The 26,606-nt window shown below is 43.2% G+C and overlaps 1 protein-coding gene across 1 annotated transcript in view; it reads right to left on the bottom strand.

Moving 5' to 3' along the window:
- The window catches only part of LOC124616210 (pickpocket protein 28-like), a 146,089-nt gene that overhangs the window by 115,655 nt on the left and 3,828 nt on the right, over positions 1 to 26,606 (bottom strand). The window contains exon 2 of the mRNA XM_047144513.1: positions 19,581 to 19,718. Coding sequence (XP_047000469.1) covers positions 19,581 to 19,718 — 138 coding nt within the window. The remainder of the gene's footprint in view (positions 1 to 19,580; positions 19,719 to 26,606) is intronic.

Raw genomic sequence — 26,606 nt, forward strand, 5'->3', positions numbered from 1 at the left:
GTATGTGTTATTACTGTAAACAATAAAGACGATAACCAAGTGAGTGAACCTAACCTCTCAAGTACACCTGCCCATAGCAGTTAAAGTGGGATAGAAAATACTTCACAGAAGAAGCTTGGTTCAATGAGTGAAAACTATGAATGTTTTATGGGCGAATCGGATGTGAATGAAATATTTGATATGTCGGTTCTCAAAGGAATTTTTTCAAACTGTGTAAGATGTATTCATTGTAGTGAAGTTGGTCTGGAACTCTCCATAATAAAGCACGTAGGACTTGCTAGTGAAATACAACTGAAATGTGATAAGTGTTCATACATGACCACCTTTTGGAACAGTGTTGCAGTAACTGCAACTGAAGAAAATGGTAGCAAAATCTACGAACACAACAACGAGCGATGCTTGCTTTAGACAAGGAACGCCTTCGGGCTGCAGACAGGGCTGTAAAGAGTCTAGAAATACAAGCAAGAGTAAACAGGAGTAGGAACAAGGGAAGCTGGAGGAGGAGTTTGCAGAGGATGAAAATAATACATCCTATGGACCTGGAATGCACTAAAAAGTTAATCCAATCTTTGTTGCTCGATTCCCAAAACTTTTATTTTCTCATACTAATTGCATGATTTCTAAGGATCTTCCAAACATATTTGTTTCAAACTTTCAGTAAATGTTACGCAGTACCTTCTGCATAATTTAACACAGCCTTTTCCCAAAAAACTGTATATTTTTGAATATATAAATAAAAAATTGCAAAAAATGTTGTGAATTTTCATTACAATTGAAAAAAAAATCATCTTTAATAACTGAACTAAAATTTTGTAAAATCCCTGTGTTAAGTTGTAGCCCATATTCCAATAAATAATCTGTAAAAAGTTCAACTTCCTACCTGAAATATTTTGTGAGGAAAGATGTAATTTATAAGCGTTATTTTAACATTGCAAGTATAGGGCGTTCCGGAGCTCTTAAGGCAAACGCCGCAAGGGCTCCTTTGAAAAGAACAGGGTCGGTTTCCTTCACCATACTTCGCCACTACGAGCTTGTGCTCCACCTCTGATAACCGCGTCGCCGATGGGACCTGAAAACCTACTCATTCTTCCTCTTTTTCTTTGAAAAGAGCCACCCACGCTTCTACCTTAATCGATTTAAGAAAATGACTGAAAATCAAAATCATAATGGGTCGCCGGTGTGAGGTAAGGGGCGAGTAGTCGGGCCCTGAAAATATTCTAAGTTCAGAGTTGGCGGTCACCGCTCGGGTCGTTCGGCTAGCGGCGGCTCGGCAGCCCGGCCGCGTGGTGTCGGACATCGGCCGTTGCAGGAGGGGTAGCCCCAGCATGTGGTCCATCGGCCGCGTGGCTGGGAATTCCGCTGTGACGAGGACGGTGCTTTGTGTCGGTGAAGGAGATGTCTATGCCGGGAATGCCAAAGATGGCGGACTTTGTGAAACCTTAATGGCGGACATTTCACAAAAATGGTTCAAATGGCTCTGAGCACTATGGGACTTAACTGCTGAGGTCATCAGTCCCCTAGAACTTAGAACTACTTAACCCTTTCGTGGGCAAAATTATTGAGCAGTTTTTTTAATGAATGGAGAGCAGTTAGTAGTTAACAGAGAGGTATATTTATCATACAGAATACCAAATTTGCTCCAACTGTGAAGGTGGGGTCACACAACAAGGTGGGAAGTATTCTCCCCACAGCCCTTCCTTGGAGTTAAATGACAAAAACAACTTTTTCAATGTATGTCATATTTATTTGATAAATTTACTTCTCTTGTTACAATGATTGTTCACAATTACTCGCCATGAAATTTTCTGAAACATAGGTCTATGCAAAGTGGCATTTGACAATACGTACAAACACAGCGAGTGCTCTCTTCCACAACTTTGGTACTACAATGACGGCACGTCCAGTACGTTTATCCTAAAATGGGTTGATGCTCCCCTACAGCCACATGACGAAAATCTTCAGGTACTTTACCCCTTTTTGCCAGAAAGACAGGTTTTTGTCCACGCCTTTTTTGGGATGAGAAGCCAGCGATCAATTGTCTGGCTAGATGGATCCTGTATGTGAGCTGATCATGCTGTCCACTTTCTCTTTTACTTATTTTCCACAGGATAAAACTGTTCACTGCAGCAACGTCCACCAGGAAATAAAATATTCTGTGCCACCATTTTACAGAACGTCTGCCAATAGCATACTTTTCTCGTAATTGATCAAACTTATCGACACCACCCATTATTTTGTTGTATTCTGCCACAACTTCAGGACAAGAAATCTCTGTACTAGTACCATCCTTGTTTTTCCTTTTCACTGTGGCTGTTTCTCATGGGTCATGAATTGAGGACAGGAAAGTGACGGTACGGTTATCCGTCCATTTTACTGCAGAATGGCTCCTTTTGTTTCAAACTGGAATTCTCCTCGTTCAAATTTTACGTTTTCCTTCATAAATTTGGGTAAATCAAAAGTATTTACCTTATACTATAGCTTTGAGGAAAAAATCACAAAATGTCACACAAACAGCACTGAAAGGCTCCTCTACAGAGCAACACTTAGCTATACAATGTCTCTGCGCGAAGATACAGCAAAAACGGCGGGAACTTCCAATTGGAAGTAGTACCCTATACTGTTCACTAGGTGGTAGCACCATACAGAGGTGGGAACTGAATCCCACAGGACTAGGAGCGAGTTCATTGTAGTGGGAAGCATGCTTAAACCTAACTAACCTAAGGACGTCACACACATCCATGCCCGAGGCAGGATTCGAACCTGCGACCGTAGCGGTTGCGCGGTTCCAGACTGTAGCGCCTAGAACCACTCGTCCGGCAGACATTTCACAGTTCGTGCAGAAACTAATACTAGCCAGATGAATCATAATACCTCAAAAAGAAACATGTACATTACCATTATTTGCACGACGATTCTGATGGTGTAATCAGATTTTCAATATCTTTATTACTTTAAAGCTTAGTATCTGACGGTAAATTATAGAAGTAACACCAAGCAACGAATTTCCAAAATTTAAACGCTTCATCCGATTTCGTCGTTCGACGTGTCTTTAGAAAGCTATTAGTGTAAACCTAAATTGGTATGAATTACAGGCATGTAACTTGAATAGTGCATGAGTTATTGGAGGTCAAAGTGGCAGATTACTATCGATCGCGTCAGGCCATAAGTACTCCACAGTTACACAAAGTAACGGTAGCAGCATGCTTTTATATATATATATATATATATATATATATATATATATATATATATATAGATTCATCTATATCTTTGTTTATATCCGATATATACTGTTCATGAAGAAATTGGTTAAATATTTACTGTGTTTTAGAAAGCACAGAGACATTAGGCTCCTGGTCTACCCTTTGCTTCTTTTCTTCTGATTTATGTTTATTTAATTGTTTATGTATTTAATAATGTGTGTTAGAGCGTGTTTATGGTTCAGCCGTAGGAATATTTCTTCAATTTCAAGTACTTGAATGTAAATCCAGTATTTCGAATATGTTTCACATGTTTGTGTGACTGTGCGTTGGTATGAAGACATGGCGCGAGCGCTCTAGCCAATCACAGCGCTCGTGAATGGGGAGACTGGATGGAAGCGAGTTTCCGGAGAAGACACAGAGGTAGTCCTGGGAGGACGGCACTGGAAACTGGAGTGAGTGCTGGACGCGGACAGTAGAGCGCGGCGGATGCACAGTCGGCGGAAAGACTTGGACAGTGGAGCAGTTTGCGCGAGGTCGCGGAGGATAGAAATATTTCGGAGTGCCGACCTGTGCTCTTGTGCGATTTCCGTGGCTTCTGCAGTGAAGACGCAGTGTGCGCTTAGAAGTGAATATCTCGCGAGCTATGTTGTTGTTCGTAACTAATAACTTGCAGTAGGAATCTATTGTTTCCCTGTTATTCAGCTCATATTTCATTTCATTACTGGACCATCGACACCAATAAGTGTTTTGCAGAAATATACCGCATTGTCAAAAGTACTTCTACTATCTTACTCATCGTTTGAAGTCGTTAAGATAGTACCTTCAGATTTTATTTAATTGCAGTTCAAATGGTTCAAATGGCTCTGAGCACTATGGGACTCAACTTCTGAGGTCATTAGTCCCCTAGAACTTAGAACTAGTTAAACCTAACTAACCTAAGGACATCACATACATCCATGCCCGAGGCAGGATTCGAACCTGCGACCGTAGAAGTTGCGCGGTTCCGGACTGAGCGCCTAGAAACGCTAGACCACCGCGGCCGGCATTTAACTGCAGTCTTTCATTTATAAATTTATATGTTACATTCATAATTCGCAATTGCCGAGTGATAGAATCCTTCGACCATTCGATTCATGTGTGTATTCTTATCGTATACTGTAGACTCAGCAGTATTTGGTTTGTAATGCGGCAACTACGTATTCCAGCCCCGAGACCACGAAACCGGCCAAAACTTTTAATATTTCCACGTTGACTCGGAGGTGCGTAGTCGTTTTGAAAGCCCGCAACGGTATGAAGACATCTTTGGTTGCAACCTATATAGGAGGTTTCTTGTTCTACGTTCTTTCTTGCTTTCTTTCTTTCTTCATAGCTGTACATGAATTTCTAGTGATACAACATAGTGTTTATTTTGTTCTATAATGTAATGAGTAACTCTTTGTTGAAAATAATAATAAGCAAGTGATATTATGTTCCTTTTTGGACATTAGTAATTAGGTTTTCTCGTCTATTGAATATGTAAAATATTTTGAGTCTTCGTTTATCATTTATTGCATTAATTTTGATTGGAATGATTTTTTAAAGTTACATCTACATCTACATCTATACTCCGCGAGCCACCTTACGGTGTGTCGCGGAGGGTACTTATTGTACCACTATCTGATCCCCCCTTCCCTGTTCCATTCACGAATTGTGCGTGGGAAGAACGACTGCTTGTAAGTCTCCGTATTTGCTCTAATTTCTCGGATCTTTTCGTTGTGATCATTACGCGAGATATATGTGGGCGGTAGTAATATGTTGCCCATCTCTTCCCGGAATGTGCTCTCTCGTAATTTCGATAATAAACCTCTTCGTATTGCGTAACGCCTTTCTTGAAGTGTCCGCCACTGGAGCTTGTTCAGCATCTCCGTAACGCTCTCGCGCTGACTAAATGTCCCCATGACGAATCGCGCTGCTTTTCGCTGGATCATGTCTATCTCTTCTATTAATCCAACCTGGTAAGGGTCCCATACTGATGAGCAATACTCAAGAATCGGACGAACAAGCGTTTTGTAAGCTACTTCTTTCGTCCATGAGTCACATTTTCTTAGAATTCTTCCTATGAATCTCAACCTGGCGCCTGCTTTTCCCACTATTTGTTTTATGTGATCATTCCACTTCAGATCGCTCCGGATAGTAACTCCTAAGTATTTTACGGTCGTTACCGCTTCCAATGATTTACCACCTATGGCATAATCGTACTGGAATGGATTTCTGCCCCTATGTATGCGCATTATATTACATTTATCTACGTTTAGGGAAAGCTGCCAGCTGTCGCACCATGCATTAATCCTCTGCAGGTCCTCCTGGATTACGTACGAGTTTTCTGATGTTGCTACTTTCTTGTAGACAACCGTGTCATCTGCAAATAGCCTCACGGAGCTACCGATGTTGTCAACTAAGTCATTTATGTATATTGTAAACAATAAAGGTCCTATCACGCTTCCCTGCGGTACTCCCGAAATTACCTCTACATCTGCAGATTTTGAACCGTTAAGAATGACATGTTGTGTTCTTTCTTCTAGGAAATCCTGAATCCAATCACAAACCTGGTCCGATATTCCGTAAGCTCGTATTTTTTTCACTAAACGTAAGTGCGGAACCGTATCAAATGCCTTCCTGAAGTCCAGGAATACGGCATCAATCTGCTCGCCAGTGTCTACGGCACTGTGAATTTCTTGGGCAAATAGGGCGAGCTGAGTTTCACATGATCTCTGTTTGCGGAATCCATGTTGGTTATGATGAAGGAGATTTGTATTATCTAAGAACGTCATAATACGAGAACACAAAACATGTTCCATTATTCTACAACAGATTGACGTAAGCGAAATAGGCCTATAATTATTCGCATCTGATTTATGACCCTTCTTGAAAATGGGAACGACCTGCGCTTTCTTCCAGTCGCTAGGTACTTTACGTTCTTCCAGCGATCTACGATAAATTGCTGATAGAAAGGGGGCAAGTTCTTTAGCATAATCACTGTAGAATCTTAAGGGTATCTCGTCTGGTCCGGATGCTTTTCCGCTACTAAGTGATAGCAGTTGTTTTTCAATTCCGATATCGTTTATTTCAATATTTTCCATTTTGGCGTCCGTGCGACGGCTGAAGTCAGGGACCGTGTTACGATTTTCCGCAGTGAAACAGTTTCGGAACACTGAATTCAGTATTTCTGCCTTTCTTCGGTCGTCCTCTGTTTCGGTGCCATCGTGGTCAACGAGTGACTGAATAGGGGATTTAGATCCGCTTACTGATTTTACATATGACCAAAACTTTTTAGGGTTCTTGTTTAGATTGTTTGCCAATGTTTTATGTTCGAATTCGTTGAATGCTTCTCTCATTGCTCTCTTTACGCTCTTTTTCGCTTCGTTCAGCTTTTCCTTATCAGCTATGATTCGACTACTCTTAAACCTATGATGAAGCTTTCTTTGTTTCCGTAGTACCTTTCGTACATGATTGTTATACCACGGTGGATCTTTCCCCTCGCTTTGGACCTTAGTCGGTACGAACTTATCTAAGGCGTACTGGACGATGTTTCTGAATTTTTTCCATTTTTGTTCCACATCCTCTTCCTCAGAAATGAACGTTTGATGGTGGTCACTCAGATATTCTGCGATTTGTGCCCTATCACTCTTGTTAAGCAAATATATTTTCCTTCCTTTCTTGGCATTTCTTATTACACTTGTAGTCATTGATGCAACCACTGACTTATGATCACTGATACCCTCTTCTACATTCACGGAGTCGAAAAGTTCCGGTCTATTTGTTGCTATGAGGTCTAAAACGTTAGCTTCACGAGTTGGTTCTCTAACTATCTGCTCGAAGTAATTCTCGGACAAGGCAGTCAGGATAATGTCACAAGAGTCTCTGTCCCTGGCTCCAGTTCTGATTGTGTGACTATCCCATTCTATACCTGGTAGATTGAAGTCTCCCCCTATTACAATAGTATGATCACGAAACTTCTTCACGACGTTCTGCAGGTTCTCTCTGAGGCGCTCAACTACTACGGTTGCTGATGCAGGTGGTCTATAGAAGCATCCGACTATCATATCTGACCCACCTTTGATACTTAACCCAGATTATTTCACATTCGCATTCGCTAATAACTTCACTGGATATTATTGAATTCTTTACTGCTATAAATACTCCTCCACCATTGGCGTTTATCCTATCCTTGCGGTATATATTCCATTCTGTGTCTAGGATTTCGTTACTGTTCACTTCCGGTTTTAACCAACTTTCCGTTCCTAATACTATATGCGCACTATTTCCTTCAATAAGAGATACTAATTCAGGAACCTTGCCCTGGATACTCCTGCAGTTTACCAATATTACGTTGACTTTTCCTGTTTTTGGTCTCTGAGGACGGACGTTCTTTATCAACGATGGTAAGCCGTCAGGTATTTTATCGTTTCGCCCAAGGGGGAGTCCCTCTAACCTAAAAAACCCCCGTGTGCACGCCACACGTACTCTGCTACCCTAGTAGCTGCTTCCGGTGTGTAGTGCACGCCTGACCTGTCTAGGGGGGCCCTACAGTTCTCCACCCAATAACGGAGGTCGATGAATTTGCAACCATTATAGTCGCAGAGTCGTCTGAGCCTCTGGTTTAGACCCTCCACACGGCTCCAAACCAGAGGACCGCGATCGACTCTGGGCACTATGCTGCAGATATTAAGCTCAGCTTGCACTCCGCGTGCGATGCTGGTTGTCTTCACCAAATCAGCCAGCCGCCGGAAGGAACCAAGGATGGCCTCAGAACCCAAGCGGCAGGCGTCATTCGTTCCGACATGTGCTACTATCTGCAGCCGGTCACACCCAGTGCGTTCAATAGCTGCCGGAAGGGCCTCCTCCACATTACGGACGAGACCCCCCGGCAAGCACACCGAGTGCACACTGGCATTCTTCCCCGACCTACCCGCTATTTTGCTAAGGGGCTCCATAACCCGCCTAACGTTGGAGCTCCCTATAACTAATAGGCCCGCCCTCTGTGACTGTCGGGACCTTGCCGGAGAATCGGCCACTGGCCCAACAGGCGAGGCATCCTGTGGTGGCTCGGAAACGATGTCATCACCACTAGGAAGCACCCCGTACCTGTTGGAAAGGGGTAAGGCAGCTGCCACGCGGCCAGATCCCACCTTCGCCTTTCGGCCAGGCACGCGCGAGCCCACCACTGTCCGCCATTCACCCTGGAGTGATGGCTGACCGGTAAGATGCTCACTGCCGGAAGACGCAGCGACATCAGGGGTTCCATGTGATTCCAAGGCCACCGAAGTAGGCATAGGTCTCACCACAGTTGCCCCAACGCCACTACGAGCCGACGCCTGCGCCTCGAGCTCGATGAGCCTAACAGACAAAGCCTCCACCTGCCCCCGAAGAGTGGCCAATTCTCCTTGCGTCCGCTCACAACAACCACAGTCCCTACACATGACTATGTTTACCCTACAAGCGAACGGTGTACTCGCCTTATTAGCAGCAGGAAATCGAAGTGCTCTCTCACTGACGGTCTAACCGACACTGAGCTGTTCTAACCAAACAAACAAAAGCCTGTACGATACGAGGGTCAGTAGCAACGGCGATACTGTACACTACACTGTTATTAAAATAAACGGTTGTGTCTAGTAGGCACTCAAACACGCAAGAAATTACAAAAATAAAATAGTAACTACCCAGATAACTGAAAATAAGTTGTACCTGTTTGAAGCTCGCAAAAATGTGTAACAAGCGAACGGTGTACTCGCCTTATTAGCAGCAGGAAATCGAAGTGCTCTCTCACTGACGGTCTAACCGACACTGAGCTGTTCTAACCAAACAAACAAAAGCCTGTACGATACGAGGGTCAGTAGCAACGGCGATACTGTACACTACACTGTTATTAAAATAAACGGTTGTGTCTAGTAGGCACTCAAACACGCAAGAAATTACAAAAATAAAATAGTAACTACCCAGATAACTGAAAATAAGTTGTACCTGTTTGAAGCTCGCAAAAATGTGTAACAAGCGAACGGTGTACTCGCCTTATTAGCAGCAGGAAATCGAAGTGCTGTCTCACTGACGGTCTAACCGACACTGAGCTGTTCTAACCAAACAAACAAAAGCCTGTACGATACGAGGGTCAGTAGCAACGGCGATACTGTACACTACACTGTTATTAAAATAAGCGGTTGTGTCTAGTAGGCACTCAAACACGCAAGAAATTACAAAAATAAAATAGTAACCACCCAGATAACTGAAAATAAGTTGTACCTGTTTGAAGCTCGCAAAAATGTGTAACAAGCGAACGGTGTACTCGCCTTATTAGCAGCAGGAAATCGAAGTGCTCTCTCACTGACGGTCTAACCGATGTATACTGGGATATTGTACAAGCAAAGTGAAAGCGATCAGAATATCGATTGTGGGTCAAACAGCGTGAGTAGAGCGTGCGTAGCACTGATGTTGGTACCGAGAAGGTGGACTATGTCGTGTCGTGAAACAATTGGTGTGAAAGATACTGATTAACGACGAGATACATTCCTGTTCCTTCCTGTAATTGAATGTAAAAAGGTTTAAAGTGGGCAGAGAAGCTGCACTGTGTAAAACCACCAAACGAACTGTGTCGCCTAACTACGACACTATAGCTATGGACAGACAACACTGTAGTTACGGTGTTCTGGAATGAAATGTGTTCTCTGTGACCGTGCCGTGTGCATTTTAAATAGTTTACTTACTACCGTGTGCACGGACCGTTAATTGTGTCACAGGCGTGTAGAAACTTTTTATTGTGAGTGTGCGTGTTACCGCCAACAGTGGCGAGTTGCGGTCGCGTTATTCGCGTGGTAAACGAACAGACTTTAATTCCGCGATCGAAATAACTGTAAGACCCTCTACTGAACTGAGTTACTTCAGCGTTGTGCATGAGGGACGTAATAAATCATTCTGTAAAGCTGAATGTTGGCAACAACAGTAACAATGTCCAACTGTACAGTGGCCTATAATACGTCACTGTTGAAGTAGAATTCCACATGAGATAATCCATCTGCAGCATCTACACGCGACGGGGCTGATTTCAACACGCCGTCTGCAACGATAGGCTGCCAACAACATTGCACCTCACCGCCTGCATCGTAACAGATAACAATTGCTGCTTTAGCTCTCATCAAAGATTAAAACAACTATTAAAATTGTTAACGTTCTGTTTTGAATTTGTTCAAAGAAACTAATCTTTGATTTGCTTCTTCTTCAAAAATAAATGTCATGTTAGCGAAATTTTGTTATTAATGTAGACATTGTTGTCCTCCATTAGTGTAGTTGTTTCGAATCCTGTTCCTGTTTCTGTCATTCATGATTTTAGTGCTGCTGCTATTTTAAGTATCTTTTGGTGAGCGTGAAACATCTGTGCACCACAGTTGCAGTGAATTTAATGTGCAATTATTAAGGGAATTGTATTTGTTCGAATTGTAGCTCCCACCATTAAGCTGAATGCAACGGCCAATGACAGCAGAGATACTTACGCCTGACTGGTGCAACATACGCAGATGCGAGTAAACATAATAAGTGTCGGACCGCGCACTGTGTGTTCACTTACAATCAGATTTCCTACTGGCACATCATCATAACCATATATGCATACAGTTGTATCGTACTTAACTGTGTATGCAGAGATAAATATTAGGAAAACGCTCAAATTTTTGTTAGCACAAATCAGAGACTTTTTTTTCACACCACATCAGATTTGCAACGAGCAGGATTGACTCAGTGTTTTATGGTAGTTTGGCGCAAATTTAGTGGCAAGCTGAGTCACGATCACTTCAAATGGGTTGATTCATAACTGAGCTAGATAACATAGTAGGTTAGCTGTATGTAGCTGGATCGCTACAACAGGCGTCTGAACCACCATCATCCAAAAGAAAGTCGTGGGGGATTTAACCAACTACCCACATCGCTCGATCGTGGTTAGTCTAGTTCTTCTCACATTACGGCGTTTTAAATGTTTGCTTTATGATAGTGTCCACTTCCATATGAGATGCCCTGGGAACAACCTGAGATAGCATGTAGCGTATGTGACTACTTAGTCCTTTACATCACTATAGAGGTCATGCTGTTTCAGGTGAAGACTTTTTTAAGAATAATAGTGTAGCCTATGTTTAAAAAAAATCAGAGTCATGCTGTGACGTGATACTGGCTTATAAGGTGACATACCCACGTCTTCCACTGCTGGGAAAAAAATCTTTATCAGAGCAACAGACATACTGCATTATCTTATAGAAAAGTGCATCTTTTTTCTTGCTTCCGATTGGCTGGGTAACAAAAAACAGAGGCCCCCTGCTCACCTAACAAAACAAGAATTACACACTAAGTTTGCCAGTCATAGCAGACGGAACACAGATCAAGCACGAAAACAGGAAGATTGTGTACTGAACTGTGAGAGAAGAAGCAAAACAGAAACAGTGAACGGTCCAAGCTCAAGATGTGCAACATCGAAGGAGTTACAAGAACCGCTGTGTCGTGCTTGTGTGGTCCCGATGTTAGACTGCCCAGGGGGAGATCCGTGTTCAACTCCCCGTGATGCCCAACTCTTTTTGTTTTCAAATTATGAACTGTCCGTCAGGTCATTAACGTGTCTGTTCTCCTTCTGTAACCTTGGCAACGGTCATGCTATATGTTGGTTATAGAACAAGAATCATGCGGTAAGAATATACACTCAACAAAAAAAGTTTTGCATCACCCCGGTTTCCAGAACTCCTGAAGATAGACGTTGACTGTGGATATTGTATTACAGATACAGTCCCTTTGACTGTTCAGAGATGTCACTAAACCCGCCCAAAGATGTAAACAACCAGGCATGAGCAGCGCCTATTAGACGGAGGGATCCGACAGCCGATCAGTTCCAGTCATTCCACCAGGAAGGAGGTACACGGATCGTGTTGTCTGTAGATCAACAATGCCTGGACGGTCAATATCGCGGTTCGATCGCGTCCGCATTGTTGCTATGTGCCAACAAGGGCTGTCAACAACGCGTGTCGGAGTGAACCAAAGCGATGTTGTTCGGACATGGAAGGGATACAGAGAGACAGGAACTGTCCATGAGATGCCTCGCTCAGGCAGCCCAAGGGGTAGTACTGTAGCGGATGACCGCTACCTACGAAGTATGCCTTGGGTGAACCCTGACAGCAACGCCACCATGTTGAATAATGCTTTTCGGGCAGCCACAGGACGTCTTGTTACGACTCAAACTGTGCGCAATAGGCTGCATGATGCGCAACTTCACTCCCAACGTCCATGGCGAGGTCCACCTTTGCAACCACGACACCATGCAGCACAGTACATATGGGCCCAACAACATGCCGAATGAACCGCTCAGAATTGGCACCACGTTCTCTTCTCCGATGAGTTTCGCATATGCCTCCAACCAGACAATCGTCGAAGATGTGTTTGGAGGCAACCCGGTCAGGCTGAACGCCTTAGACACACTGTCCAGCGAGTGCAGCAGGGTGGATGTTCCCTGCTGTTTTGGGTTGGCATTGTGTGAGGCCGACGTACACCGCTTGTGGTCATGGAAGGCGCCATAACGGCTGCTACTGCTACTCTCTGACTTAAATCTGACAAAGCAAAGTTAACCTCTCTGATCAACATACGATACGTGAATGCCATCCTCCGAGCGATAGTGCAATCATATCGGCAGCATATTGGCAGGCCATTCGTCTTCATGGACGACAATTCGCGCCCCCATCGTGCACATTTTGTGAATGACTTCCTCAGGATAACGACGTCGCTCGACTAGAGTAGCCAGCATGGTCTCCAGATATGAACCCTATCGAATATGCCTGGGATAGGCTGAATAGGGCTGTTTATGGACGACATGACCCACCAACCACTCTGACGGATCTACCCCGAACCGCCGTTCAGGAGTGGGACATTCTGGACCAACAGCGCCTTGTGGATAGTATGCCACGACGAATACAGGCATGCATCAATGCAAGAGGACGTGCTACTGGGTATTAGTGGTACCGTTGTGTACAGCAATCTGGACCACTACCTCTGAAGGTCTCGCTGTATGGTGGTACAACATGCAATGTGTGGTTTTCAAGATCAATTAAAAGCGCGGAAATGATGTTTATGTTGATATCTATTCAAGTTTTCTGTACAGCCTCTGAAACTCTCGGAACCGAGATGTGTGTATTATCCTCGGAAGTAAATGTGATGACTAATGAGAGCAGGCGAGATGCCCTGTAGACCTCTCACGGAAATGAAAACAACAAATAAACAGGTATGAACTGTGTTACAATAAAGGAATTCAAGAGTCAAAACTTCCAAAACGGAACGCAAGAGCCATAACATGTGGTATATGAGTAGAACAAATAGGAGGTCTGTACATTTTGAGATCCCTTCGTTACAAGTCGCTGTTCCAAACGGACTTTGCACCAGGACAAAGACACAAATTAGAATACAGAGAACAGACACGTCAATGAACGGACGGACAGTTCCAAACTTTGTGAGAAAAAAAATATTGGGCACGAGGGAGGTTGGAGCACAGATATTCCCTTTGCAGTCCAACACCGTAACCACGTAACCAAAACGCGGCGTCTGTTTTGTCTCTATGTTGCACATGTAAAGCAAGGAGCGTTCACTGTTTCTATTACGCTTTTTTTGTAGTTCAGTACAACTTCTTTCTGTTTTCGTGCTTGACCTGTGTTCGCGGGCTGTCCATTGGGCCATATTACCACTTAATCTGAGAGAGGTGCTATCGGGAGTTTCCCTTGTAAGACACAATTATGAAAACTGGTGAGATACCGCCTTGCACGCCACGTCGCAAGTACGGAAACTGAAATTTGAGTTTTGATAGCCACATTATTATTCCTAACAGCAGCAAGTTGCAGAGCAGACGAGAGCTCCTTGCGCACAGGTAGGCCAATAGATTTAATTCCCATAATGTTCTACAACCAGAGGTTGTAGAGACTTCCATGGAGAGCATTAGGGAACGACTGACAAGAATGGGGGAAAGAAATACAGCAGAAGAAGAATGGGTACCTTTGAGAGATGAAATAGTGAAAGCAGCAGAGCATCAAGTAGGTAAAAAGATAAGGGCTAATAGAAATTCTTGGGTAACAGAAGAGGTATTGAATTTAATTGATGAAAGGAGACAATACAAAAATGCAGTAAATGAAGCAGGCAAAAAGGAATACAAATGTCTCAAAAAAGAGATCGACAGGAAGCGCAAAATGGCTAAGCAGGGATGGCTAGAGAACAAATGTAAGGATGTAGAGGCGTATATCACTAGGGGTAAGATAGATGCTCCCTACAGGAAAATTAAAGAGGCCTTTGGAGGAAAGAGAACCACTTACATGAATATCAAGAGCTCAGATGGAAACCCAGTTCTAAGCAAAGACGGGAAAGCACAAAGGTGGAAGGAGTATATAGAGGGTCTATACATGGACGATGTTCTTGAGGACAATATTATGGAAATGGAAGAGGAGGTAATTGAGGATGAAATGGGGGATATAATACTGCGTGAAGAGTTTGACAGATCACTGAAAGACCTAAGTCGAAATAAGGCCAGGGGCGGAGACAACATTCAATTAGAACTACTAATAGGCTTGGGAGAGCCAGCCCTGACAAAACTCTACCATCTTGTTAGCAAGATGTACGAGACAGGCGAAATACCCTCAGACTTAAAGAAGAATATAATAATTCCAATCCCAAAGAAAGCAGGTGTTGACAGATGTGAATATTACCGAACTACCAGTTTAATAAGCCACGGCTGCAAAATACTAACATGAATTCTTTTCAGACGAATGGAAAAACTGGTAGATGCCGACCTCGGGGAAGATCAGTTTTGATTCGGTAGAAATGTTGGAACACGTGAGACAATACTGACCCTACGACTTGAGACAATACTGACCCTACGACATGTCTTAGAAGATAGATTAAGGAACGGCGAACCTACGTTTCTAGCATTTGTAGACTTGGAGAAAGTTTTTGACATTGTTGACTGGAATACTCTCTTTCAAATTCTGAAGGTGGCAGGGGTAAAATACATGGAGCGAAGGGCTGTTTACAATTTGTACAGAAACCAGATGGCAGTTGTAAGAGTCGAGAGGCATGAAAGGGAAGCAGTGGTTGGGAAGGGAGTAAGACAGGGTTGTAGCCTATCCCCGATGTTATTCAATCTGCATATTGAGCGTGCAGTAAAGGAAACAAAAGAAAAATTCGGAGTAGGAATTAAAATCCATGGAGAAGAAATAAAAACTTTGAGGTTCGCCGATGACATTGTAATTCTTCCAGAGACAGGAAAGGACCTGGAAGAGCAGCTGAACGGAATGGACAGTGTCTTAAAACGACGATATAAGATGAACATCAACAAAAGCAAACGAGGATAATGGATTGTAGTCGAATTAAATCGGGCGATGCTGAGGGACTTAGATTAGGAAATGAGACACTTAAAGTAGTAAAGGAGTTTTGCTATTTGGGGAGCAAAATAACTGATGGTGGTCGAAGTAGAGAGGATATAAAATGTAGACTGTCAATGGCAAGGAAAGCGTTTCTGAAGAAGAGACATTTGTTAACATGGAGTATAGGTTTAAGTGTCAGGAAGTCGTTTCTGAAAGTATTTGTATGGAGTGTAGCCATGTATGGAAGTGAAACGTGGACGATAAATAGTGTGGACAAGAAGAGAATAGAAGCTTTCAAAATGTGGTGCTACAGAAGAATGCTGAAGATTAGATGGGTAGATCACTCAACTAATGAGGAGGTACTGAATAGAATTGTGGAGAAGAGGAGTTTGTGGCACAACTTGACAAGAAGAAGGGACCGGTTGGTAGGACACATTCTGAGGCGTCAAGGGATCACCAATTTAGTAATGGAGGGAAGCGTGGAGGGTAAAAATCGTATAGGGAGACCAAGAGATGAATACACTAAGCAGATTCAGAAGGATGTAGATTGCAGTAGGTACTGGGAGATGAAGAAGCTTGCGCAGGATAGAGTAGCATGGAGAGCTGCATCTAACCAGTGTCAGGACTGAAGACCACAACAACAACAACAACAATGTTGATGTCCATTGTAATGCCCAGTGATGGGCAGTGTGTATTTTTGAAAATAATGCTAGTATCAGTTCAGAGGTTAAACATCAGTAAAATAATTTGGTAAGGTGCTGTCTTGTGAATTTAAAGCAATTTTATCAGAAAGTCAGATGCGTTAATTTTTGTGTTCATTCGCTATGTAACTGTAATGACATTTCTTGTACAGTTATTGTATGCAAGACTAAAGATACAGATTAGCAGTATTCAGGGCCGACATTTTAAACTGAGTCATTTTGTTTTGTATTCAGATGGCGTATGTAAATTTGGTTGAAAACAATTTGCTTTCCCACAACGAATTGTTCGATGTACCGGCTAGTCTGGATTTTATATCGCGTAGTCTGAGCTCCGCATGTATTTCACATTATTCTGTTGCCCTGCACTGAGTTGTACATAAATAATTTTTACACATTTCTGAAATACCAGCTTGACACTTACGAACAACAGTTTGAAAGAAACTTTCAGGATGAGCCCCAGTTGGTTAGCGGAGCTCTTCACTGTCGCTGGGAGCTTCAGTGTTTGAATAGGTGTACGTTTACAGTCTAGATAAAGCCCTAACGCTTTTCTCTTGTACACTGATCAGCCAAAACGTCATGACCACCTGTTTAATAGCTTGTTTGTCCGTCTTTGGAACGAAATACCTCACTGATACTGCATATCAGGGATCCGACTGTTTGTTGGCGGGTTTATGAAGGTATGTAGAATTACTTGTCTACGCACGTGTTGTAACGGTAACACCGACCACCTTAACCAGTAATCGACGCTAACGTTAAACCACGGCTAGGAATGTTTGAGAAAGTTGCGTCCTTGAGATAACCTAATGGGAAAAGAAGAATCAGGTTGAGATTCATTTCCAAAACACTCCAGGACAGTATAACCAACAGTAAAAAATTGGGTCAGGAACAGACGTTCTTCCAGCACAAAAGCAAATTGTAATATTACATATTGATATTGGTCGCCAGCCTAATTAGCCATTCTTGTATCAAGCAATATAATAAAGCAGAAGGCAGTGCTAAGAATAACCTAACATTCCTTGACACACACCCTAAACTCTTTCCTTATATCTGTTCACACTACACCACAGTAACATAACCTTACAGATAAATGTACTGCTAACTTGGTAGTCAGACAAACAAATGGCCAATGACATATCAAATAATAACATATGCCTCTCAACAACACGTACCTTAAGTGAACTAGATGCCGCAGTTATAGAATACGCGACACCCAGAGGCCACTCTTATGGGCTTCGATTGGCCGCCGTATTCTCCGGATCTGAACACATGCGACTCCTTTTTGTGGAGCTATATTAAAGACAAGGTGGACAGCAACATCACCGAAACCACTGAAAACTGCCATTCAGGAGGCCATCGACAGCAGCGATGTTCCGACACTTCAGCGGATCATACAGAATTTCGCTATTCATTTACGCCATATCATCGCCAATGATGGCAGACATATCGAATATGTCATTACCTAAATCCGAATATCTGTAGTGACGTTTACATGTTGAATAAAGTATATGCACGCCGTAGTTTATAACTAATTTATGTTTTTTTCATATGTTCAATAATTGTCACCGTGTAACTCATTGGCTGTCCTGGATTTAATCAAATGATGACATGATTTCTGGCTGTTAAATCAAAAAGATTGCACCCGTATTGATATTATCAATATAAAAAGAAGTGCGTTACGCGTATTCATTGGACAAATATACTATACTAGAACTGACATGTGATTACATTTTCACGCAATTTGGGTGCATAGATAATGAGAAATCAGTACCCAGAACAACCACCTCTGGCCGTAATAACGGCCTTGATAAGCCTGGGCCTTGAGTCATACAGAGCTTGGATAGCGTGTACAGGTACAGCTGTTCATGCACCTTCAACACGGTACCACAGTTCATCAAGAGTGGTGACTGGAGTATTGTAACGAGCCAGTTGCTCGGCCACCATTGAGCAGACGTTTTCAATTGGTGAGAGATCTGGAGAATGTGCTGGCCAGGGGAGCAGTCGAACATTTTCTGTATCCAGAAAGGCCCGTACAGGACCTACAAAATGCGGTCGTGCATTACCCTGCTGAAACGCAGGGTTTTGCAGGTATCGAATGACGGGTAGAGCCACGGGTCGTAACACATCTTAAATGTAGCGTCCACTGTTCAAAGTGCCGTCAATGCGAACAAGAAGTCACCGAGACGTGTAACCAATGGCACCCCATACCATTACGCCAGGTGATACGCCAGTATGGCGATGACGAATACACGCTTCCAATGTGCGTTCACCGCGATGTCGCCAAACACGGAGGCGACCATCATGATGCTGTAAACAGAACCTGGGTTCATCCGAAAAAATGACGTTTTGCCATTCGTGCACCCAGGTTCGTCGTTCAGTACACCATCGCAGGCGCTCCTGTCTGTGATGCAGCGTCAAGGGTAACCGCAGCCATGGTCTCCGAGCTGGTAGTCCATGCTGCTGAAACCGTCGTCGAACTGTTCGTGCACGTGGTTGTTGTCTTGCAAATGTCCCCATCTGTTGACACAGTGATCGAGACGTGACTGCATGATCTGTTACAGCCATGCGGATAAGATGCCTGTCATCTCGACTGTTAGTGATACGAGGCCGTTGGGATCCAGCACGGCGTTCCGTATTACCCTCCTGAACCCACCGATACCATATTCTGCTAACAGTCATTAGATCTCGACCAACGCGAGCAGCAGTGTCGCGATACGATAAACCGCAATCGCGATAGGCTACAATCCGACTTTTATCAAAGACGAAAACGTGATGGTATGCATTTCTCCTCCTTACACGAGGCATCACAACATCGTTTCACCAGGCAACGCCGGTCAACTGCTGTTTGTGTATGAGAAATCGGATGGAAACTCCCCTCATGTCAGCACGTTGTAGGTGTCGCCACCGGCGCCAACCTTGTGTAAATGCTCTGAAAAGCTAATCATGTGCATATCACAGCATCTTCTTGCTGTCGGTTAAATTTCGCGTCTGTAGCACGTCATCTTCGTGGTGTAGCAATTTCAATGGCCAGTACTGTATGTTGAATGGATAAGAAATAAAGGTTTGAGACCGTTTTGTGTACCGCCCATCACAAAGTTCTTGCAGCATGACATGTTCTCAAACTTCCCGAATTAGTTAAATCAAAAATATCAATTTCAGTATCTTGCCCTTTCTTGGATGAATATCTGCGTGCACCTGTGGGCAGAATCTTAGCAATTGATAAATGTCACAGTTGTAAACACAGGAAGAAGGTTAACAGTAGTTTCCAGGAGACACGGTACCTTTGAGCGTGCGGTTTTTCCGGCTCCCCCACGTACTTGAGGCCGTGCAGGCTGGTGCTTCCGCAGAACTCCCTGAAGTAGTCCCAGACCCTCAGCAGGCAGCCGCCGCGCGTCCTGGAGACAGGTGGAAGGAACTCGCTTTAACAGGCGCGAGACCAGTGTCAGCTGGAAAAAGAACTGTAGCACTGCGTCTGCGCATTTACGAGGGTGAGTCAAATGAAAAACTTAAATCTGTAATAACAAATTGAAATTTCGCGCCGTTATCCTGTAAGTTGGTGAGCCTGCTACAAACAGCGTGCAGAATGGCCTGTAGGTGGCAGCATAGTGCAGATGTACACATACTGTTGCAGTATCAGTATAAAGGTGGCCGCCCCATTTGCGACTTGCACCAGGGAAGAACAGCGTTCTGTTATTCTGTTTTTGCGTAGTGAAGGTGTGAAACCTATTGAAATTCATCGACGATTGAAGATTCAGTACGGTGATGCATTTTTGTCACAGCAGCAAGTCTAAGAATGGAGTAGGAAGTTCGCAAATGGTGTGACTTCAGTGGAAGATGGTCCTCGTCCAGGTCAGGCACAACGAGTTGTGACTCCACAGAACATTGCAGCAGTTGAAGCCATACTGAAGGAAAACCGCCGAGTGACACTGAATGACATTGCAGCATGTTTACAGATTAGTCATGGGTCAGCACACCACATTGTGCATGATGTGCTCCAGTTTCACAAAGTGTCTGCAAGATGGATGCCATGGCAGCCGACTCCTGAAATGAGAGAACGACGTGTTGATGCTTGTGAAGAACATCTTCGGCGCATTGAACGACAAGAATCGTTACTGGGGACGAAACCTGGGTTCACTTCCACTAACCGGAAACGAAGAGAGCGAGCAAGGAATGGCGCCATTCCTCACCACCAAAACCAAAGAAGTTTCGAAGAGAACCATCAGCAGGGAAGGTTATGTTGACTCTGCTTTGGAACGAAGAAGGCGTCATTTTGGAGCATTACATGCCTAGAGGAACCACTGTCACCAGTGCATCATACACAGATCTCCTAAAGAATCATCTGCGGCCTGCAGTCAAATCAAAGCGACATGGATTGCTGTCATCAGGTGTCCTTTTGCAACATGACAGTGCAAGGCCCGCACAACAGTTGCAACAATCACAGACCTGCATTTTGAGTGTCTTCCTCATCCACCATACTCACCAGACCTTGCCCCAAGTGATTTCCATATCTTTGGACCACTCAAAGACGCAATGGGAGGAAAGAAGTTCCGTTCTGATGAAGAGGTACGCCACGCGCTGCATGAGTGGTTGCGCGGACTACCAAAAGAATTTTTTTCTAGAAGAGTTCAAGCACTTTGTAAGCGCTGGAGGACTTGCATTGAGTGTGGGGGAGATTATGTTGAAAAGTGATACAGCTTTGTACCACTTCTGCACAAAAAGCAATATTTAAAAAAAAATTTAAGGTTTTCATTTGACTCACCCTCGTATCTGTCTCGCCAAGAAGAAGTCTGAAACAATCTCCAAAGACCAAGCCTTGTTAGCCGCCCCAAGGGGAAGACGTGCTTTGTCGGCACTTCACGATTTTCACCTGTTTTGTGGGATAAACTGACGGTGCAGTGTTCATCTTTGGCATGCCATTGTAGAAACTGTCACCTGCAAACCTTACGTTTATGTATACATATTGGTCGACGTCTGCGTTTTCCTTTTACATTCGTGTGAGATCACATGTCAGACAAATTCTTTTCGAACATTTAGATTCTTACATTTTACGTTCAACCTAAATGAACTAGTTGTGTTATTTCGCCCCTATGTTTTACTGGTCGCTTCAAAACTCTGTGTGCATCGTGAAGTATTGTATAGTTCCGAATATTGAGAGCCATGAAAAACATAGTTCACACTATATCATCGGTTGTAAAATACACTTGTGCTTCTACAAAATCTGGCTTTTTGGATCCTTATTCAGACTAGCGTTCCTCTGATTTCTACACTGAAGAGCCAAAGAAACTGGTACGCCTGCCTAATACCGTGTAGGGTCCCCGCGTGAACGCAGAAATGCCGTAAGAAGACATGGCATGGACTCGACTAATGTCTGAAGTAGCGATGGAGGGAATTGACACCATGATTCCTGCAGGGTTTTCCATAAATCCGTAAGTGTAAGAGGGGCTGGAGATATCTTCTCAAGAGCACGTTCCAAGGCATTCCCAGATATGCTCAATAATGTTCATGTCTGGGGAGTTTGGTAGCCAAAGTATTTAATCTCAGAAGAGTGTTCCTGGAGCCACTCTGTAGAAATTCTGGACGTCTGGTGTATCTCACTGTCCTGCTGAAATTGCCCAAGTCCGTCGGAATGCACAATGGACATGAATGGATGCAGGTGATCAGACAGGATGCTTACGTACGTGTCGTACCTAGACGTATCAGGGGTCCCACATCACTCCAACTGCACACGCTCCACACCATTACAGAGTCTCCACCAGCTTGAACAGTGCCCTGGTGACATACAGGGTCCATGGATTCATAAGGTTGTCTCTGTACCGGTACACGTCCATCCCCTCGATACAATTTGAAAGGCAACATGTTTATAATCATCAACAGTCCAATGTCGGTGTTGAAGGGCTCAGGCGATGGGTAACCTTTGAGTCATGTAGTCGTCAAGGGTACACGAGTGTGCATTCGGCTCCGAAAGCCCATATAGATGATGTTTCGTCGAGTAGTTCGCACGCTGACACTTGTTGATGGCCCAGCATTGAAATCTCCAGCAATTTGCGGAACAGTTGCACCTCTGTCACGTTGAACGATTCCCTTCAGTTGTCGCTAGTCCCGTTCTTGTAGGATTTTTTTCCAGCACCAGAAATGTCGGAGACTTCATATTTTACCGGATTCCTGATATTCGCGGTACACTCGTGAAATGGTCGTACGGGAATATCCCACTCGTGCCCCGACTATAACACCACGTTCAAACCCATTTAAATGTTGGTAGTCTTCCATTGTAGCAGCAGTAACCGATCTAACGACTGCGCCAGACACTCGTTGTCTCATATAGGTGTTGCCAACCGCAGTTCCTCATTCTTGCCTGTTTACATATCTCTGTGTTTGAATACGTGTGGCTGTACCAGTTTCTTTGGCGCTTCAGTACATATCATCAGCCGTAAACTACACTTGTGCTTCAATAAAATTTGTCTTTTTAAATCCTCACCCAGACCGTCGTTCTCCTGATTTATAAATATGTACGGTATCTAGATAATTTAAAACACTTCTTTCAGAATAGTCGGATGCCCACGCACGTTGCTTGTAGCGTATTTCGTAGTATCAACGACTGTGAGCTACGGCTGCGTATTCTAAACATTTTTAGCTACAATTTCTTGTTGAAAAAATCATTTTCTCGCAGTTACAGTGTAGATGTTTAAGTGATTAGTGCAACGGTTACACTGTTCACCGCCCACTGACCTGTTTGTTAAGGGCATTGTTGAAAGCATATGCACAAAGACGACTGCTGTCACGTAATACTGTTTTTTGTGTATGTTATAACTGTCATATCATGTTACAGTTAGGTTCCGCTTCAACAGCTGTGTACTTTGTCGCAAATTGCCACTGTTTTAATGTCTGCTATGCGAGTCTATTAGTGAGCATAACTTTCAATAGACAAAGTTAGCTGCTGAGAATGACTCTGCAGCTCCAGTTCTTGCAATCCTTGATCCTGCACAGCCCCTTCAATCGGTGAGGTTAATTTTAAGTTCTTTGTTCACAAAAATATTCCACCCGTCATAATGTTGCCCTACTGTCGACGCTCTTCTTGGGGACGGGATAAGTAAATTGCTGTACGTAAGCAGCTGCTGTCAAGTGATTGGAAGCTGCTGCGAACGACTGTGTTCTGCGGATACTATCTGCTCTGCAGGCAATAAAGGGCGCTTCACCGTTCGTCGACTTTACTGTGAGTGGTGGGCCAGCGGTAGGTCTACGTGCTCTATACAATGGAGACTGGGACCAGAGAAAACATAGGGTGCGACACTGATCCCGATAATTAATAATTCTGAGGTGCTGGTCCTGCTGAAAATGTAACGGAGGCTTGCCGACACACATGACCTTTTCGGAAGCCAGCTATGTCCCACGTCAGGCTGGAGCAAGCCCAAAAAAGTAGGGTTCTATCGTCAGCAGATCGAATACACGGCGTATAATGGTATCCCTTTCCTTCACTATGGCTTCAACTGCTACAATGTTCTGTGGAGTCACAACTCGTTGTGCTTGGCCTGGACGAGGAGCATCTTCCACTGAAGTCACACCGTTCGCGAACTTCCTACTCCATTCGCAGACTTGCTACTGTGACAAACATGCATCACCGTACTGAACCTTCATTCGTCGATGAATTTCAATAGGTTTCACACCTTCATTACGCAAAAACCGAATAACAGATGGATGTTCTTCCCTGGTCGCAATTGGGGTGGCCACCTTTATCCAACTTACAGGATAACGGCGCGAAATTTCGATTTGTTATTACAAATTTAAGGTATATATATAATTTTGGGGAAACTTTTGTTCGTTTGATAGGCAAAAAAGTTATGATTATGAAAAGAGCAGCATAAATACTCGCCCCTTGTTTATTACCGTATGCTTGAAACCGTTTTACAACACCTCGAGCTATTAATATAATATTGAAGGTTCGCACTTTATGCGGGATGTTTGGACATTATTGTTACGAACGTCTAGGACTTGAAGAGGGAAGTGAGTACATAATAATTTGGACAGAAATCCATGTTCGGAAACGTACTGTCTCCGTGCTATAGGCGACTGAAAACGTGTTTACTAGGTAGGCATGTAACAGGGTAGCCATAGTTGGGAGTGCTTATGTCGGATCGGTCCACAACGTCTCATTCCATCACATGCCCTTCTCACCACAGTTACGCAACAGCTTCGAGAAAGTATAACTTCACCGTCAGCAGGCGTGACTGTGGTGTCCTAAGAAGACGCCGAACACCCGAAGTGGAAGCGCCGTACTGCATCACGTTGAAGAGAATCCGTCTTCTTTGGCCATTAATGAAGAATGGAACTGTAAAACAAGTGGTGTTCTGGGTGACGTCTAATCGATTGCTTCTAAAATTGGTCGCCTTACCAACACGTCTTCGAATGGCTGTAGCAGGGAAACGGTACGTTTCCGGACGTGGGTTCCAGTTCAAAATATTTTCTACTCACTCCCCTCTACAAGGCCTCGCAATTTGTAACGAGAATTTTCAAACACCCTATATGGCATAGCTGTGATAGACAGTAAAGGCTAATCACATTTTCTTCGGGTATCTAGACACTACAGTGATATCTTTAGATGTTTCTCCACAGAGAGTGGCGTACTGAATGCTGTTCGCTAGGAGGAAGAGGGAAAGCGGAAACAAAATGTCTTCAGGAAAATGTTAAGAAACTGCAAAGGAAATGGTGGTCAGAGGGGCATTTTCAGAAACAAGAAAAGTCAAAACAACTTTCGACCAAATTTAAAGCGAGGGTGTCGTCATTACGAGTGTAAAAAGGAGGTAAAGATTACACTGATATGTAGAGATTACACTGAGAACCTTTACGAGGAGAAGGAACTGTTTGCTGACGTTATAGAAGAATGATGTGGTATCTATTTGGAGACATAGGGAATACTGTATTTAGAGTCAGAGTTTGAGACAGCCTACGAAAAGTTATTCAGGCAAGTGTAATACAATCAATGAGGTGGGAGAGATAGCGTCGGACCTTTGGCAGAATATCACCGCCGGCCGCGGTGCCGAGCGGTTCTAGGCGCTCAGTCCGGAACCGCGCGACTGCTACCGGTCGCAGGTTCGAATCCTGCCTCGGGCATCGATGTTTGTGATGTCCTTAGGTTACTTAGGTTCAAGTAGTTCTAGGTTCTAGGGGACTGATGACCACAGCTGTTAAGTCCCATAGTGCTCAGAGCCCAATGAATATCACCCATGCAACTGCGAAGATACTGATTTGATTTGATTTAATTAATTATTCATTCCATAAACACACAAAAGAGGGAATTCTCTGGGTGTGGAACATGTCAGATAAACACATTACAAATATGTAATTAAGAAAACTTCAGTTTCATTAATTTTAATGAGCCTCACTCAATAAACAGTAAAATTATGTACATGAATTAAAACTGAACTTCTAATATTTACTCGTTTAATATTTACATCTGCTTTCATTAAATCCACTATTCACACAGTAGCTAGTTACTTGGCTATTACAACCAACTATTGTCAAAAATTAAAGTAAATTATTAATTTCAATGATCCTCAGTTAAGAACAGTCAAATTATGTACAAGATTTAAAATTAAACTTTCACTATTTACAGACTTACGACTTACATGTCAAAAATTAAAGTATAATAAATTTTCATTAAAATGGTCTTCTGCACTTGTTGAGAATTCCATGAATGGAATAGAAGGAGCTGGCCACCAAAAATTCTTTTAAATTATGTTGAAATTGTGCCTTGTCTGAAACTAAACTCTTAATGGTTGCTGGTAACTTATTGACATTATGCATAGCTGAATACTAGACTCCTTTATGGGCAAGAGTAAGTGATTTTAAATATTTATGTATATTGTTCTTATACTGATACTGTGTGCTAAGCAGTTAGTTGGAAAAAGAGATGTATTATTTACAACAAACTTCATTAAGGAATAAATATACTGAGAAGCTGTGGTTAGTATGCCCAATTCTTTGAATAGGTTTCGACATGATGTTCTTGGATTTACACTACACATTACTCTTATTATACGCTTCTGTACTCTAAAAATTTTTCTCAGTTTGTGGAGTTACCCCAAAATACACCATGTGACATAACGGAGTGAAAATAAGCAAAATATGCCATTTTTTTATATTTATATCTCCTACATCTGACATCATTCGCATTGCAAACACAGACTTGTTTAGGAACTTTAGCAGTACGTTAATATGTCGCTCCCAACTGAATTTATTATCAAGTTGTAATCCCAAGAATTTTACACTCTCAACTTCTCCTATTTCCATGTCATCATATTTCATACACCGAC

Source organism: Schistocerca americana, chromosome 5, assembly GCF_021461395.2.
Source record: "Schistocerca americana isolate TAMUIC-IGC-003095 chromosome 5, iqSchAmer2.1, whole genome shotgun sequence".
Lineage (NCBI taxonomy): Eukaryota > Metazoa > Arthropoda > Insecta > Orthoptera > Acrididae > Schistocerca > Schistocerca americana.